Source organism: Malurus melanocephalus, unplaced genomic scaffold (genome assembly GCF_030028575.1).
Source record: "Malurus melanocephalus ecotype Western Australia unplaced genomic scaffold, MMel_1.1 scaffold_340, whole genome shotgun sequence".
Taxonomy (NCBI): domain Eukaryota; kingdom Metazoa; phylum Chordata; class Aves; order Passeriformes; family Maluridae; genus Malurus; species Malurus melanocephalus.
Window position 1 is genome coordinate 304,867 of NW_026623572.1, and position 12,930 is coordinate 317,796.

The 12,930-nt window shown below is 55.8% G+C and overlaps 1 protein-coding gene across 1 annotated transcript in view; it reads left to right on the forward strand.

Moving 5' to 3' along the window:
- The first annotated feature begins 6,056 nt into the window (after nucleotides 1-6,056).
- Nucleotides 6,057-12,930, forward strand: part of RPH3A (rabphilin 3A) — a 21,100-nt gene continuing 14,226 nt past the window's right edge. The window contains exons 1-2 of the mRNA XM_057378088.1: nucleotides 6,057-6,213; nucleotides 7,335-7,469. Coding sequence (XP_057234071.1) covers nucleotides 6,137-6,213; nucleotides 7,335-7,469 — 212 coding nt within the window. The 5' untranslated portion in view covers nucleotides 6,057-6,136. The remainder of the gene's footprint in view (nucleotides 6,214-7,334; nucleotides 7,470-12,930) is intronic.

Genomic DNA, 12,930 nt, shown 5'->3' on the forward strand with positions numbered 1-12,930 from the left:
AAATTTAAAAAAAAAAAAAAAAATTGAAAAAAAAAAAGGACAACACAAGGCTTGCAAACGCGGCCAGTTGGCTCCGGGGATGCAGAGATGAGAACAGATGAACCATTTGCTTTAATTACTGGTATCAAAAGCCCAGGCTGCAGCTTAGCCCGAAAATAAATATTGGTAATGTTGTGACACTGGGCTCTATTTGATGATGCATCATTCATCCGGGAGGGATGGAGCGAGCTGCCAGCTGCTGCTCGGGGGCTGACTCAGGTCTGYCTCAGGGATTCCATGGGGTGGGCTCATCCCGGGGCCCGCGGGGCTGAGCCCCAYAAGCGGCGCCGGCAATTGCTGTCGCATCCCGTGGGCGCTGCGCCGGGCATCCCGCAGGAGGGGAGCGCCGGGTGGGCGCTGCTCGCCCGCAGCAGCCTCGGGSACGGCAGCGCTGTGGCACCGCCGGGCGATGCGGTGGGAGCCTTTTGCCATCCCCTGCAGGGTGGGATTCCAGCGAATCCCAGCCCGGAGCCGCCGGCTGGGTGCAAACCCCCTCCCCTGCTCGCCGCTGGCTCCAGCTCCTCTTCCCGCTCCTTCACAGAATTCCCTGCGAGCTTCCCTGGCTCTTCTGGCGTGGAAAAAGCACATTTTTGGTGCGGAGCGCCCTTCGCAGCCAGGGTGGAACCCGGAGCCCGMTGCGGGCTCCGCTGCGCCTCCGCGGCCGCGTGGAACGCGTGGCGTGAAATATTGCCGGCTTTGGAAAGGGCGAGGGGAGGGAAAGCGCTCCGGGAGGGTGAGGGGGCTCGGCCCCGCTTTGTGCCTGACTTTGGAGGGACTTTCCGCGGGAGGTGGCCCTGAGCCGGTCCCCGTGCCCGCCGCAGCTCCCGGGGCCGTGCTGGCGGCGGTGACCGCGGTGACAGCTCGCTGGTGGCCCCGGCTCCGTGCCCTCCTCCCGCCCGCAGCCCGGTGACGCCGGCACTGCAGTCACTGCCAATTAGCGCTGRTAGTAATGAACCGCTCCGGGTGGTCCCAGCCGAGCGTTCCAGGGTTGGGAAGGGAGGGGTTTCAGCTCCCCGAGGCCGGGCTGATGAATTCCCCAGCCCTCGCCAGGCTGGGTTATAAAGGTTCACAATTCCCTTCTCTACTCCTGGGAGGTGGGTACGGGGCTCTCCGTGATGGAGGGCACGTCTGGCTGTGTGAAACCAGGTACTGATGGCGCTTTGGGAGGGAGAGAAGCGGTGAATCTGCGAGCCCAGCATCTCCCGGGCTGGTGCAGACCCCGAACTGGCGGCTGCGATCTCCTCGCTGCCCGTGGCCCTCGGGGACGGTAACTCTGCAGTGCCAAGGGAACCCCTTACAAGCGGGACCCCTCCCCGCGGTCCTGGTGTGGGGGCCTGGCCCTGCGTGGCTCCTCTGCCCCCACGATTGCTCCTTTGGGGTGACACGCGGCCCTCCACCATCCCTGGGCCACCTTGTGGGGACTGTCACCCACCCCTGGCAGCGAGCAGGACCTGCCACCTCTGAGCTCACCCAGCTGGTCCTTCCCAGCCCCATCCCCCTTGTGGGGACTGTCACCCACCCCTGGCAGCGAGCAGGACCTGCCACCTCTGAGCTCACCCAGCTGGTCCTTCCCAGCCTTTTCCCATCGCTGGGTCCCTGACGGGCTCCCGGAGGCTCTGGCCGTGCTCCCCGTCCTCGGCATCGAGGGTGCGATGCCGGATCCCCGTGCCGGAGCCCTGCAGGGATCATTCCGTTGCTAAGCAGCTCCCGAGCAGCTCAGCACGGCKTGAGGAGCGAGGGCAGCACCGGGTGGGCTCGGGCATCACCCGGAGCTGCCCCTCCGGAAGCCCCGGGGGAGTGGGATACACCCAGGAGCGGTTTATTTATTTATTTATTTATTTTTTGCCATTGTCTTTCCTGTAATTAATCGAGGGGAGTAAATCCTCGTGACAGCATCCTAACGGTGTTTGGTTTGGGAAGGAGCTGCTGGAGGAAATGTCAACGTGCTGCTTAAATAAAATTGACTGAGCTGCTGCTCAGCTGCCTTTGGGATGCAGCTTTGTCAGGAGGATGACGGGGAGCTGGGAATTCAGGGGGAGTGGAATAAAGGCAGYTCTCGGCACGTTGTGGCGATTTAAAGGCAGCGGAAAAAGGAATCGGCGATCCCAAACACTCCCAGCTGCGTGGAGGGGATTGAACTGGAGGGCAGGGGAGGCATCGCTTTGCTTTTCCCGTCTCTATTCTGTCACTGTCACCTGCGGACTGTGACCATCACATTGAGCTTTAATTGTCKAATTAAATTGTCATTGACTGGGGAAGTTGTGGGGCTGCTGTTCCCTGTAAGGGTTCGGTTATGGGGCTGAAGGATGTGGCCACCCCAAGGCTGTCTCGCCCACTCTGGATCTTTCCCCAAAGCCAAATTCCCAGGACTCTGCAGCCGCGGMTCCGATCCCTGCCCGAGCTGTCGGAGGATGTGGGAGCACACACCACAGTGTCACCTGCTGCTCCCTCTGGGATTGTCCCTGTCCCTGATGTGTCCGGGTGTCCTGGAGCAGCTCCAGCCCCAGCCGCTTCCTGCCAGCCGAGCTCTGCCTCCCTCCTTCCTGCGTTCACAGGAAAGGCTGGGCCGTGGGCTGTTCCCTGAGCGCCATCCGTCGGGCAGCTTGCCCAGTTTTGCCCGAACTTTCTAAAAGGATTTGCACGTGGGATGAGACAAATGACGGGATGTCGGGATTGGAGGGACTTTGGGCGTGTGGGACCCTGCAGGGCCGGGCTGCCTTCCTGCCCCTCCCTGTCACCACCTCGCAGTGTTTCACAGCTGCTCCTGCAGATGTTTTTTGGGATATTTCCCCCCTTTTTTCCCCCTCTGTTGTAAATCCAGCAGTACCAAACCCTGCCCCGAGCCAGAGGACAGTGAGGTCCTGCTGCCTGGTCCTATAGGGTGCCATAGGGAATGGTTTGGGGTGGGCAAACTCCTTTTCCTGGGAAAGGAAAGGCCTGGATGTCGGGAGATACTCAGGGCACAGCTGGATGTGGGCTCTGTGCCAGGGTCCCTGAGATTTGCAGCCCTTCCTGGGTGCCAGGCATGGAYCAGGGCAGGATCTGATCCTGATGGATTTGGGAATTGGTTCCCCAGGAGCTGGGAGAAGTTTCCGGCCAAACTCGGTGTTTCAGGATGTTCTGAGTGCTGAGGAGATATTTCCATTCTGACTCATCCCAACTTTGGCATTTGCCCCTCACACTGCTCATCTAAGGGGTCCCAGTGTGTCCTTGTCACCCCAAAATGTGCCCCTCTTCTTGCTGGGGAGCCCTATTGGGCAATCCCATCCCTATCCCCTATTTTTTGAACCCCATCTCCTATTTTTCCATCCCCTTCTCCAGCTGTGGAGCACAAACCCGCTCCAGCACCAACCTTCAAACCCCACCATCCCACCAGAGGRGCAATTTGGATCCATTCACCTTCCAAACCTCCCATCTGGCCATGACACCCAAAAATCTCCCACTTGGCACCGGAGCAGGACTTTGGGTTGGTTGGTCGGGGTCTGGCTGCTTCTCCCTGCTCCTGGTGAGTGGATGACCCCCAAAATCCGCCTTTTTCCACCCGGATTAATGGCATCGGGCTTTGTCAATGGAAAAATTACCTCATCATTGGCACTGGCAGGTGGTGAGAGCAGCAGACTTATTCAATATTTAAGAAAGCTGCATTGCAGAGCTCAGGAGGCTGGAGGGAGAAATAGGTTGCCTGTGTCAGTGTCTGCTGCTGGAGACAATCTCTGCAGGCATCGGCTGGCGAGCRTGGAGCTCACCGGGAAAACCTCATCCATGCCCTGGGAGCCTGGAAAACACGGAATTTTCCCTTTTCTCTGTTGTGGCTGCCCCGTGCTGGGGTCTCGGTGCAGGTGTGGTGGCTCCKGTCCCGCAGCGCCGGCGCTTTGGGGCGGGATGGGCTCATTCCATGGGGATCCTGCTGCCATCCCAACCCTCCCACAGCTCCTGGAGCACATTTAGGACCTTCTGGCTGCTGACCCCGCACCTGCCAGGGTTTGGGTGCCGGAGACGGGCCCGCGAGTCGGAAGCGGAGAGAAATCCGCGGAAAGCGCTCGATCCCGCTTTATTAAGGCGCGATCAAATCCACGGGCTCCGTCGCACAGAACTAATGGAGCGGCGTGATTGGAGTCATGTGGCCCTTCCTTAAGGCCAGAAATTAAGACCTCACTGCTATTCCTGGCTCTGCCCGGGACGCGCCGCCCCGGCGCCGGCGGGAGCTGCCGGCATCCGTCGGAAAAACCTCGGTGGGATCAGACAGCTCCGAGCATCCCCGCTGACACCGGGGCAGCAGAGCCACCACCCTCCGGGCTCAGCCAAGCCCTGGAAGGCCTTGACGCCCTCCTCGGTCGGGATATTTCCATTTCATTAAGGAAACACTGCCGCATCCCATCGATTCCCGCTTGGATGGCCGCACCCCTCTGCTCGGCAGCCGGGATTTGGCAGGGGGGTGAAAAGCCACCCTAACCTGTTATTTTATTCTTTCCCATGCGCTAAAAATGCCAGAGGAAGCATTAGGGCAAGCGGGGGTAGTTGCTGGAAGTAATGCAAAGTAGATTTTCCAAATCTATTATTTATAGGCGGAGAAGAGGATTGTGTATTCCTTCAGGAGCCGTCCCCGGGCTCCGCTCCATCCGCAGCCGAGCGGAACGCTCKCGGCCTCGCTGGTGTTTGCAGAAAATTCCAGCTGGGAGAAGTTTTCCTCCCCGATCCCCAGTGCTGATGATCACCCTGTCCTGTCGGCTAGGAAAAATCAGGAATTTTCACCCCAAATGTAGGATTGGGGTGGGCATTCCTGCTCTGAGCGACCTTGGGCAAGTCYCTTATCCACCAAAAATCCACCGCTCAGTCTGTGCCCACCCCAGACCCTCTGGCTGGGCCGGGACTCTTCATTCCCAGCGGGAATTTGCTGCTGCAGTGCGGATTGTGGAGGTGGTGGCGGTGGGGGGGACTTAAATGAACAATTTGCTTCGTTAAGTGACCTTGTTAATCGGAGCCGTCTGGTTTGGCACGGGAACAGGCGCTCTGCGAACCAGCAGAGCACTAATTACCCGCGTGCTTCACTTCTCCTCCTTTTCCAAAAATACTTTTTTTGCATCCTGAAGTTTTCTGTGAAGCCAAGGTGAGCCTCGAGCTTCCACTGGCTCCTCAGGGAGTGATGACAGAACCCTGCAATACTCCAGAGTAGCTTTCCCCTGTTTTTTTGGAAAGTTGGGTCTTTGTTCCCCAATCCCTGGTAGTTTTGCAAGTTCCCGTTTTCCATCTTTTCCTCGGTATAAACTCCCAAATTTCTCTGCTGGAGTTTGGCTGGAATTGCTGTGTGCTCTGCAAAGGAGCGTTTTCCAGTTTGGGCAGAGCTCTGGTGCTGCTGGGATGCACTGGCAGCTCTGGGATGCTGATTTTGGGATCTGCTGGGATGAGGAGAACCCTTCCAGGCAGGGAGAAATCAGAGGCAGCATCATCCCATGGCAGCAGGATGGGAGGATGAATGATCCACGGGCTGGGAGCAGCTTTGTTGTCCATGCTTGGGCTCCACAGATGGTTTTAGGGCTTTTTTTGAGTTTTTTTTGGGTGTATATTTTATCTTGGCAAAAACTTCAGCAAACTAAAATGGAAAAGGAGGATTTTAAAAATTCTTTTTTTCATTTTTATTTTTAATATTTTCCTAGAGGGGATGTGATTTGGGAAAGGACAGCAAGATGTGCTGGACTTTGGATGGAGGAAATTTCCTCGTTTGTAGCCGTTTCTCTGAAATGGAGCCCCCTCTTCCTTCCCAGCTCTGATGCCTCATAATTAATGTGAGGTCAGGGATTCATTAATTACATCCAGGCTGAGCTGTGCTTCTCTCCTGGGAAGGAGGTGACTGGAGGCTCCTGGGTCCCAAAATCCAGACATTCACTCAAGTGTCATTCCTCCTCCAAACCCTCCGAAAGCCTTTCTTGGGGTGATTTTTAGGGATTTTTTTTTTGTTGCTTTTCCCCTACAGCCTGGCTGGAAGCTCCACTCTTTCCCTGACACCTTGGAGCAGAGTGATTGACGTCCCTGCTGTGCTGGATTGGTGACTGTCACCCGGACACCGCTGTCCCCAAATCCGTCGCCGGGGTGGCCGGCGATGACCGATGCGGTGCTGGGCGGCTCCTCTGACCGGTGGATGTGCCCCAGTGACAGGACCATGTCCCTCCGAGCCAGGTGAGAGTCCCCAGGGTGGGCAGTGACASRGGTTCTTCCCCTGGGGACACCAGGGATYGGTTTAGTGCCATTGCGTGGGGATATTTTTCTGTGTTTGCTCCTAAACCCCCCGAAGTTGGGGCTGTGCAGGGACCTGGAGCTGAGGAGCTCTGTCCCTCTGTCCTGTCACCCTGCGAGGTGACACCCTGGAGCACACCTCCAGCCTGGATGGGTGTGGGTTTGGTGCCTGGATGTTTGGGGCGGCTCTTTGGGAACAGGGGTGGGGTCTGTGGGGTGGGATGGGGATTTGGGGACCATCACCCCAAAGTGGGGAGGTCACTGGCTCTGCCAGGCTGAGCCCTCCCCAGCCCTGCTCTCACCTAATCCTTATTCCCTCTCTTTCCTTGTGCTTTCCAGCAGCGAGAAGGAGCAGTGAGTATTTCCCTTGCTTTTTAAAATTTTTTTTTCCCATTTATTCCTCCTTTCCTGCTGCTTTGATGGTCTGAGAACAGGAAAAAGCTGGGTTTGGACACCAAAAAACGTAAAAAAAAATAAGTTTGGGAAGTGTTGCACTGGGTTTTAATGAACTTAAAGGTTCAAGACCATGTGTGTCTGTTCAATCCAGAAGGGAAAAGAGCCAGGAAAGGCCTTTGGATGAGCAGGAAGGTGAGGAATGTTTGCTTTCTGCATTCCCTGAGTGGCAGACGTTACCCTGTCACCAGGTTAGCGCTGCCTGACGCCCAGGCTGGGAGCGAGGAACTTTGGGAATGATGTTCGAGACAGAAACACTCCCGTGTTTGGCGAAATGTTCCCAAAAAAAAAATCCGCCCACTCCTGCGCCACCGCCCCGGTCCCGCGGCTGCCGGGCCGAGCTGGCGTTCCAGGGTGCCGGGTGAAACGTGGAAATTATGGGAATATTTCTGAAAAGGAGCTTTTTGTCCATGTGAAACCAATGTTTCCACATGAAACCCCCTAAAAATGGAGATCAGAGCTCCCAACCATGGGTGGGGGCTCAGTGCGGGCTGGATGGGGTTTGGAGRATGGGGAGACGGGGCGGGTTTGGGGTTTGGGAAGTGGTGCCCGGCCAATTCCCATTTTGTGGGAATACCCCGCGGCTGAATCCCCGCTCCCTGTGCCCGCAGGCTCCCGGCAGGCTGGGCAGCGCAGCCCGAGCGGCAGCGCAAGGGCGAGGAGCTGACGGATGAGGAGAAGGAAATCATCAACCGGGTGATCGCCCGCGCCGAGAAGATGGAGGAGATGGAGCAGGAGCGCATCGGGTACGGCGGGGACAGWGGGGACAGKGGGGACAGGGGGGGACAGAGGGACCCCGAGCCCGCCGGGGCAGCGGGAGGAGGCTCTGCTTGGCTGCTTTCCTGGGCAGCAGCCTCTGCACTGCGGTGCCGCTCCCGAAAGGAGCCTGCGGGGGATCTTTGGGCCCGGGCCAGGAGGAACCTGCGCGCAGGGGAGGGACCGGCTCCGGGTGCTGCTGGCACTCCGTGTGTCCCTGGCACTCCGTGTGTGCCACGGCGGGGATGGAGCCAGCAGTTCTGCTCTCATCCCGGTTCTTTTTTCAGCGGGAAAGGGATCTTTAAGAACAGCTCACTGCGCTGAGCCTGAGCGCTGAGTTGTTTAGTCCTGTTCTGGGAATGCACTTGGAGCGGTGAGGGATCCATTCCGGTGGTCAAACCCACCCTGGAATGAGCTGTCTGTGATGCTCAGGGCTGGCACCAGCTGCTGGTTCCTCATTTTTCACCGTGGGCAATCCCAGTGCCTGTGCAGAGGGTGGGAAGTGCCCGTGTTTCCTCTCCTTTCCTGCCTGGACAGAGGTGTCAGGTGAAACCACTCTGAGCTGTCCCCTTGCTCTGCTGGAGGTGTTTCCAGAGGAAATCTCCACAATCCCCCTGGTCAGGGATCACTCCTGTTCTCCTRAAACAGGAGCAGTTTCTTCTCGCTGGGTTTAAGCACCCACTGCTTCATTTTTAGTTTTCCTGGCAGGGAAAACATTCAGGCCCAGGCAGGAGCCACGCTCTCCACTGCTTTAGGAAATGCCAAATTCCCTTTCACAGCTCAGGGACATTYTGCTGTCCCTTAAATATTGGGTGTGTTTGCCATGGGGGTCCTTTGGCTGCAGCCTGTGCCYTCCAAAGTCGGAGATTTCTTTCGAAATAAAGTCAGAATTTAGAAAYCCATGGCTAGGAGGGGTCTGTGAACATCCTGGGCAGGTTTTCCCTTTCCAGCAGCCCTTTTCCCTGCCCCATGGATGTGCAGCTCCAGCAGACTGGAGCTGCCTCCCGGGCTTGGCATTGCCCTCCCCCGTTATTTTGGCAGCCCTCAGGTGAAAGCAGCCCGGAGCGGCGTTGATTCATTCCCGAGAAGCGCTTACAACCASCATTCCCCCGGCGCTGCCCATTCGCAGCCCGGTAAGAATTCCATTCCAGCGCTCCGCTCCCKGGATGAGCCGTAAATCATCTTTAGCAGGGTCGGGGAGGGGAGAGATTCATTACACGCAGCTGTTTCCCGACCGCAGCAACTCTTCCCTTTCCTCCTTTGCCGAGCCGGAGGAGGTTTGCTCATCCTCATTCATGAAAAGCCGGGCGGAGGGGCTGGGAAGAGCCGGGAATTCTGGCGGATGTGCGGCCGCAGCTGATTCCCCCCTCCCGTGTGGAGGCGTAGCGGGAGCCGTGCCAGCCCCTTTTGTGTGTTTGTTGGCTTTTGCACAACAAGAGCTGTAGGATGTTCAGATGTTCAGCCCCGGGAATGTGGGACAGCGGCTGGATCAGCTCTCGTACGGAATCGGCGGCTCGGATGTTATCCAGGATAGCTGCTTCTATTACAAAATAATCCGYGTTTGCCAGGCTGGCCTCTGGCAGGGAGGCGGCGGCGGTGGCTGGCCCTCCTTTCCACCTCCTGGAAAGCCTCATTTTCCTGGGATTTTCTGGGATTTTTTTTTATTCCTGTAAAAGGAAAAAAAAAAAAAATCCTTTAAAGCTCGCTCAGAAAAGATGTGGCTACCTTGGAAGGGTGCAAGGCCAGGCTGGAGCAACCTGGGATAGTGGAAGTTGTCCCTACCCATGGCACGGAATGGGATGAGCTTTAAGGTCTTTTCCAACCCAAATCATTCTATTTTTCCATGAAAACACTGCTTTTGGTCGATATAAGGAAAAGCTCACACGAAGTGAGATTCCAAAGGGGGAATATGTGGTGAATCCTTGGAATTGTCCCAATAAATGGAGGTGTTTGAGGGATTCATTTGAGCTTTACACCCAATTCTTGAGGAATCCTCAATCCCATGAACCTCCTTATGCCTCAAATCCTTCCCAATTTTTCACCCTCACCTTCCTTACCCTCCATCCCACCGGCCCCTTGTTTTGGGAACAAATCGATGCCTCTCGTCGAGCCGTTGTTTGTGGAATCGGACTCGGTGTCAAACCCAGCTCAAATTAATCCCGTGGAAGGGTATTTTTAGCTCCGAGGGCGGCTGGATCCTGMGGGATACGTGAGCTCCATGCTGATGAGGGCTGGAGGACGGGGACATCTTGTGCATGGGGGATATTTTATTTTTATTTTTTTTTTGGCCTGGCCGTTGTCTGGTGGCGCAGAGAAGGACGAGAGGAGCYGGAATCGTCCTGAACATGACACAGCAGGAGCACGTCGGGCTGGGGCTGATGGATTTTGGATTTTAGAGCTGCTGGGTGGTCAGGATCATCCTTCAGGATGAGGGATGCAGGGCTGGACACTGTCAGAAGAGCGGTTATCCATGGATCTGTTCTTGTCCCATCTCTCTGTTCTTGTGGGGTCTCTGTGGTGGCTCTGGTGGCACTCTGGTGACACTCTGGTGGCACTCTGGTGACAGTGGTGCTGCTCCAGCTGCAATCCATCGAGAATCCTGTTTTCCAGATGCCAGGGGAGCACCTGCAGGCACTAATTGACTCCGTTCTGCATCTCTAATTGGGGGCCATCAATAACCCAGCCAGGCTGCTCCGCTGYCTAATGAGCTCCAGCACGCTCCTGGCACTGAGGAGAAAATCTGAAACCATCCCAAGGTTTCAGAGAGGTTTTTCTCTCTCTCTGGAGAGCCTGGAGCTGGCTCTMCCTCAGGGAAGGTGATACTTGGATCCTGTGGCCATGACCCTTTGGTCACCTCCCAAAATGCCGTGGCTTGGCCGTGTCCCCGAGGTCACAGCCTTTGCTCCGAGAGTGGGATCGCATTTTAATTTGGCTGCTCSAGGCTGGGATGACACAGGAATAATGCTGGAGCAGATGGGAATCCCGGGGGATTAAATCATTAACCTCAGAGGCAGGGATGGAGTCTGGGGTCTTCATCCCTCTGTGTGCAGACAGCACGAAAACAAAATCAGGGCTCAGAGCAGGGCAGAGACAGGCAGGAATGTCTCCTGAGATCCCAAATCCTGACCAGGGGACAGCTTGTGCTGATGGAGATTTTGTGGGTTCCTGCATTTTTCCCCCCTATTTTAACACCAATTCCTCCACTCCTGGATTTTTTCCCCCTATTTTATCAATTGGAAGGATATTCCCTGCTCTTTGAAGTCTCACAGAGGGCTGGGCACTTGGAAATGGGGATAAAGGGGAGGAAGATGCTGCTGGAGCCTTGGAAGGCAGAGGGATGAGCTGGAGGGCTGGTTATGTGTGAGAAATGTGATAAAGAAATGATATCTAGTGGAGAAAAAAAGCTTTTGGGAAGGCAGAAAACTCATGTCTGGTGAAGTGAGTGGGAGAACAGGATGGATGTAAGGAAAATTTGGGATTTTGCCTCCCATTTATTGCCTTTACCAGCAGCTTCCCAGCCCAAGGGGCTCAGCACAATCCCCCCTTTTTCCCAGGGCTCTCCCTGCCAGGTTCACACCAGGACTTTCAATTGAACTTTTCCTACTGGGTTCTCTCCCAGCAAGGGTTTGAGTCATGGAGAAAAAAAAAACCTAAAAAAAAAGCCCAATTTCTCCTCCTTGAATGGATGTTTTAATTAGGGAAATGTGCTTGGCTTGCAAGTGGTGCCACAGGTGTGTCCTGGCTGCTGAGCTCTTCCAGCGGTTCAAAAACCCCACTTAAGGAGCAGCTCCTGGAAAATGAGCGCCTGGGAGAGATTTTTGCAGCTAAATAATGAATCTCTTGAAATGCAAAGGCTTTTTTCCTCCTCCTTTTTTTTTTTTTTTATATTTTTTTTTCTCCTCTCCCTTTGATTGTGCCATTTGTTCCAGTTTCTATAATAAGTTTGTTTGGGCTTGCAGATTTCCAACTGGAAGCTGCTTTGCTTGGAGCTCCTGCAGCTCGGCGGGAGGGATTGCAGGGGATGTGGGGTTTGGCTCCTGGGAAAAGCAAGGTTTTTCCCCCAAAATGTTCCCTGTGGCGAGGTGGGAGCGAGAGATGTTGGATGTTTTAAGTGGGTCTCAGTGGGGATCGTGCATTTCATTGATTCCATTTAAATAACACTTGGGGAASAGCCAGCTTCCAGGTTTTAATTGGAATTCAGCTGGCTGGGTGCTTATAGGATGGTGCAGCTCTGCTGAAATCTCTGGGATTTCTGTGTCTGCCACGAGCCCTGGAATTTGGGAAGGCACCGGGGGCAGGGGGTGGCTCCAGAGCTGGGAAGAAATAACCTGCGGGTGTGAAGGGCAGGGATGGACAATGGCAGCTCTCCAGTAAATCCCAGAATAATTTGGGGTGGAAGGACCTAAAAACTCTTTTTTCCATGGGCAGGGATTCCTTCCCCCAGCCCAGACTGCTCCAAGCCTTATCCCACACTGCTCCCTGAAGTGGGGAAGCACAGAATCCCCTCTGAGGATCTGAGGATGGAGTTTTTCAGCCCGAGGATGAGAACCAGGACTGCTGGATTTCCAGCCCCCGTGCTCCTGGTGCTGCTGGAGCCGTGAGGAACCCGTGAACTCTCCCATCTGCTGTCTGCTGCCACCAGAGCTGTGAAAACAGAGCCTGGTCCCTGCTGCTGGCTCTGTCTGGCTCTGCTGCTGCCCACCCTGGAGCTGCCAGGAGGGATCAGCCCCTGCTGGGGAGGAGTGGGAGATTCCTGGGTGCTTGGATAATGTCTGGAGTTAGGGATCCACATCCCCGAGTTTGGGGGTTTTGAGGAGCTCCCGTTGGCTGCAGCGAGGCCTTTGTGAGCTGGGAAGGGCTGCACATCCTGRAATGCTTTATTTTGGGGAGAAATTCCTCCCTGGGAGGGTGATGAGGCCCTGGCACAGGCTGCCCATCCCTGGAAGTGCCCAAAGCCAGGCTGGAGCACCCTGATCTAGCAGGAGATGTGCCTGCACACAGCAGAGGTGGAACTGGACCATTTTAAACCCTCCCCCCCCAGCCAAAACCATCCCATGCTCGTGCCATTTCCCTTCCTGGTGCTGCTGTTCCTTTATTTGACTTTTCCCCATGGAATTCTGGCTGCCCAACACCAACCTCCAGGGATGGTTTATGAGAATTTTGGAAGTGCTGGCAGCCGAATCACCACAAATCCGATGCCGTCACCAGATGTGTGGAAACATCTTTCCGACTCCAGGCGTTTTTTTTCAGTCGGATTTGGGTCAGGCTGCCACGGGGGGCTGCTCTCTCCGGTGGGCTCGGGTCTCCTCCTCCCTTCCTTCGTTCCTTCCTCACTCAATGGCATAAATAATGCAGCCTTTTTCCCTCGCCATGCTATTTTTAGGGCCGGCGTTCTGGGTTAGCTGAGCGCACGATGCCACTGCCAGCTCCCGGCTGCTTCACAGGCAGCTC